General features: G+C 49.5%; 2 protein-coding genes across 2 annotated transcripts in view; one reads left to right on the top strand and one right to left on the bottom strand.

Moving 5' to 3' along the window:
* TUBG1 (tubulin gamma 1) overlaps nt 1-240 on the bottom strand; it is a 7,352-nt gene extending 7,112 nt beyond the window's left edge. The window contains exons 1-2 of the mRNA XM_008643674.2: nt 200-240; nt 41-89 (exon numbers count right to left, since the gene is read on the bottom strand). Coding sequence (XP_008641896.1) covers nt 41-89; nt 200-240 — 90 coding nt within the window. The remainder of the gene's footprint in view (nt 1-40; nt 90-199) is intronic.
* The window catches only part of FAM134C (family with sequence similarity 134 member C), a 7,338-nt gene continuing 3,464 nt past the window's right edge, over nt 239-4,112 (top strand). The window contains exons 1-6 of the mRNA XM_008643662.2: nt 239-243; nt 370-476; nt 1,618-1,648; nt 2,729-2,855; nt 3,547-3,631; nt 4,040-4,105. Coding sequence (XP_008641884.1) covers nt 239-243; nt 370-476; nt 1,618-1,648; nt 2,729-2,855; nt 3,547-3,631; nt 4,040-4,105 — 421 coding nt within the window. The remainder of the gene's footprint in view (nt 244-369; nt 477-1,617; nt 1,649-2,728; nt 2,856-3,546; nt 3,632-4,039; nt 4,106-4,112) is intronic.

The raw sequence follows: 4,112 nt of genomic DNA, 5'->3' as shown, positions 1-4,112 counted from the left end.
CTGGGGGTTTGGTCCGTGTCCCGCTCCGGGCAGAAGGGACCTGGGAGCACTGGGTCTGCTGCAGCCCCGTCCGCGTGCTCTCCGTGTACCTGAGAGCATCACAGTAGCCGGGAAAACTCAGCCTGCTGTGTGCCAGTGGAGGGACTGCAGCTTGCCTGGGACAGGAGCTGTACATCAGGGCCGGCCCGGGAGAATTTACACGAGTAGACCAGGGTCACCCGGCAGCTGCCCTCGGGGCATGGTGTGTGTTGACTCAGTAGTAGGTGCTGAGTTTTCTCTCTGAGCGGCTGGTTTTAGGTTGGTTTGTGTTACCTCTTCGTGTCTCACACAGATCTGGCCAGCACCGACTCGTTGGTTTCTTCCCCACAGGTTCTTTGCTCTGACTTCCCTTCGTTTGCTGTTCCTGATTGCACTTACCCTCATAGTAGTAGTGTGTCTAGACCAGTGGAAGCACAAAATCTGGCCAGAAATTGGTGGTAAGTTTTTGAGCTCATAGCAGCAAATCAAGCCCTGTTTCCAGCCCCACAAGTACAGGCTCTGCACTGCCTGCAGTTAAATTGTTAAAACCTGAGCCTTTTGCTTTAAGGGTCTAGAAGCTGGCAAGAGTACTGCAGGCATGCCCGTTCCAGAGCTGGAAAATTCTAACCTGTGTAAACATAAGTCCTTTTTGTGCTTGTGACACTGGTATTTGTCTTGTAATCCTGAACCACAGGGTGTACGTGACCTAGTGCAGGTTTGAGACAGTGATTCACTTTCTGAGCATTCAGTACCAGAGAAATTGAAGCATATGTGGAACTCATCTGGATTCCTCCTCAGAATCCATAATAATCCAGTTTAGGATGAAGACAAGTCCCAGCCTTGCTGTTGATCAGAGATTTCTTTGGGAGAAGAGGCATCTGAACAGCTGTTAATGAAGTTAGTTTTCAGCTTTCAGTAACCAAAGCAGTTGTGTCCCTCCTTTGTGACATTAATACACTGATGAACACCCCCATTCCGAGCAGCTCGGGGTCCCTTGGCTTCGCATGGACAGGTTAGTTTGGAGCAGTGTGAGGGTCTGCATGTTCCCAGGGCTGGTTCCCTGACTAACCAGCAAGTTTGGCTCCCAGCTTTCTGCTTCAATCCATGTTCTCTGTAGTTCCTGGGAAGACATTAAAGCTTTCCTCGGTTTCAAAGCTTGGCTCAGGCTCCTTCTTAGGAGACAGTGTCTGTCCAACTCCCTCATCCCTCTGATTCGATCTCTCAGGGTGGCTGGTACGTCCCTTTCAAGTCCCAGCCTGGGTGAGAAAGTATCAAAAGACTTAAATCCCTGATGCCTCCAGTCTGCAGGCTGTTCCTGCTGCCCAGCTGGTGTGTGCAGGAGTTGGGGAGAGGGAAGTGGGCAGCCTCTAGTGTCCAACAAACACCGAGGAGCAACAGGAAGACTCTTGCAGTCCTGTACTGTCACACGTACACACTCAAGATTTTGTTATGGAGTGATGCATCTCCATCCTGTAATTACAGTTAATGTCTTATCCAGGTGTTCCCCAGCTCATTAAAGCTTTACTTAAATCCCAAGAGCTAAGCGTTCCCATGGCAAATTCCTTGCAACTAATGTAGTGTCTGTTCTTAATATTTTAGTGGCAAGACCTGATGAATTAGACAATGAGAGGTAGGAAACTAATTGACTCCTCTGCTGTGATACTTTGCTGTGATACTGTGTTGTTACCTGCACATGCTTGGGATGATGGCTCCTTCGGGTGAGGAGGAGGGGGAGAAGGGAGGAGGGAGCTGGGAGCTGCTCTGTGGAGGGCAGATGGAGACCCAGATGCAGTCAGGTGGTTGTGAGAAGTTTTTAACTTGCCCAAGCCATTTTTATTATACTTTGCCTTCACACCAGCCTCCAGATACATGTGCTCGATTCCCTGCCCCCTGCCTTAAGAGCAATTCCTCTTGTATGGGCCTCCAGTAGGAGGAAAATAGCATTTCTGTGGGAATTAATGAAGTCTTCTGAGACTTGATAGGGAATATTTAACAGGCTTGTTCCAGCAGTTGTTCCTGCATAGTTATGATCTGACTGCAGCATTAATAATGGGTTGAGAAACTTTGAGGTGTTGCCTCACTGCTCACACCTGCCTCTCTGGGCACACCTTCCTGCCACCACTGCCAGGCTCTGCTGGATGTCAGCTCCTGATTAAATCACCTGAGCTGGTGCCAAAGGACAATTGTCTTTATTAATTTTTTTTAAGAGGCCCAAGCACAAAAGGAATTGCTCTTTCTAACCTTCAGGTACTCGTGACTAGCAGTTAAGCAGCACTAACAAAACTGACCAATTCAAGGCCTCTCGAGTAACTGAGTATATGAAGTGAGGTGCAAGGCTGCTTCTAGACCTCATGCTGAACACTTAGAGGCTGCAGTTGACCAGATAAACACAGAAAAAGTAAATGGATTCACTTGATTTGCCTCTGCACTGCACACTCCCTCCAGCAGTATGGAAACTAGTCCAGGCTCTTGACTGAAATTCCTGCTCTTCAGCTGCTGTGGGAGCACGGGGATGCTGTAGAGGCTGCTAAGGGCTGTAGATGAACTGCTTTGGGCAGGCCACTGCTTGGAGGGCCGGTGACCCTCATCTCTAGAGCTCCATGCTGGGCTGGGAACAGAAGGAAGCATTGAGACAAGTATTTGTAACAAGGGTCTTCAACACTGACACTGATGCAGCAATATCTGTTCCCAAATTCTGCCTTCACTGCAGCTGGGGATACGTCCACCCTCGGCTGCTCGGAGTGCCGGAGCTCTGTCATCATTTGGCTGAAGGATGGGTGGCTGGGACCAACTTCTTAAGTAATCTCTTCGTTTTCAAGAGGCAAAGTCCTGGCAAGGTAAGAACATAGAGACTTCAGAAATAACCTATTTGGTGTGGAGCCTCTGCTGACCACAAGGATCCTCCTGTGCTGGCATCCAGCACTGGCTGAACACGTTCCTGGATGGGAGGTTGCCACGGGATGTTTCCCACAACACCGTGCCTATTAGGTGGTGGGGAAGAATGGAAAGCACAGTCAGAATAACCAGGTTGTGGAGGAGGGAGGAGAAAGTGAACGTTAGTGTGTGGATTGCACCACTGAAGTGAGAGTGTGGCTGCTCCTTCTGTAGGTTTCTGGCTTTTCAAGTGCCCGTCAAACTTGTCTCCTCACTGGGTTTTAGCAGCTTGAGAAAGTGTGTCAAGCTTTTTCTTTATTTTATTGAGTTCATGGAAAGAGAAACCTGTAGCACAGTGATACTGTCCTTGTCCTCTTCACCTTGAAGAGCTCTCTTGTTTAGCCTCTTCCTTGCTTTTGGTGTCCCTGCTTTAGGAAGCTCCTCTTGCCCTCAGGCAGGAGGCCTTGGCTGCCTGTGGCTCTGAGGGCAGATGTGCCTGTGTCTGTGCCCATGCTGGAGCACATGGTAGGATGCTGTGAAGGCTTCACCCTCCTTGGAACGATGACTTGACCCAGAATTTGCAGAGACTGAGATGGTCAAGAAGTGAGTGAACCTACTGCTTAACCCTGGAAACTCACTGTCTCCCATGTTCAGTTTTGCCTTCTAGTGTGTGGAGTGTTCACTTTCCTGGCTGTCCTGGGCCGGTATATCCCTGGGCTCTTGCTCTCATACTTGCTGTGTAAGTAAATCTCTGTGCCAATACAGACTTACATGTGAAAAGAGATGAGTGGGTGCCAAATATCCAAGGAATGGGGCTCAAGAGGAAAGCTTGTGTGAATGGCTTTAAAATTTAAAATAATACATTCTGCCAGGAATGTGGTGGTTCTTTACCAGGACTCAAAGTCTGCTCTGGAGAGAACATGTTTTGAGTGCTTGGTAACTACAGATCTGAGCACTAACAGGTTGGCCTCTCAATTTTGTTAAACTGGCAGAGGTGATGGCACCAGTTCTAACGGCCTCCCACAGCACTGCCCTCAGTGCTCAGATCTGCCGTGCTCTGTGTGTTGTGCTGCGTCACAAAACGGGCAGGATGTTTGCCAAGCAGCATCCTGAACAACCTTCTAACCCGCATTCCCACTCACTGCAGTGCTCTTCGTCCTGCTGTGGCCCCTCGCCGTGTACCACAGGCTGGGGCAGCGCATGTACCTGCGGCTGGAGCC

This window comes from Corvus brachyrhynchos, unplaced genomic scaffold (genome assembly GCF_000691975.1).
Source record: "Corvus brachyrhynchos isolate BGI_N302 unplaced genomic scaffold, ASM69197v1 scaffold30, whole genome shotgun sequence".
Taxonomy (NCBI): Eukaryota; Metazoa; Chordata; class Aves; order Passeriformes; family Corvidae; genus Corvus; species Corvus brachyrhynchos.
The sequence above is the reverse complement of the archived record's forward strand: the minus strand, read 5'-3'. Positions and strand labels throughout refer to the sequence as shown.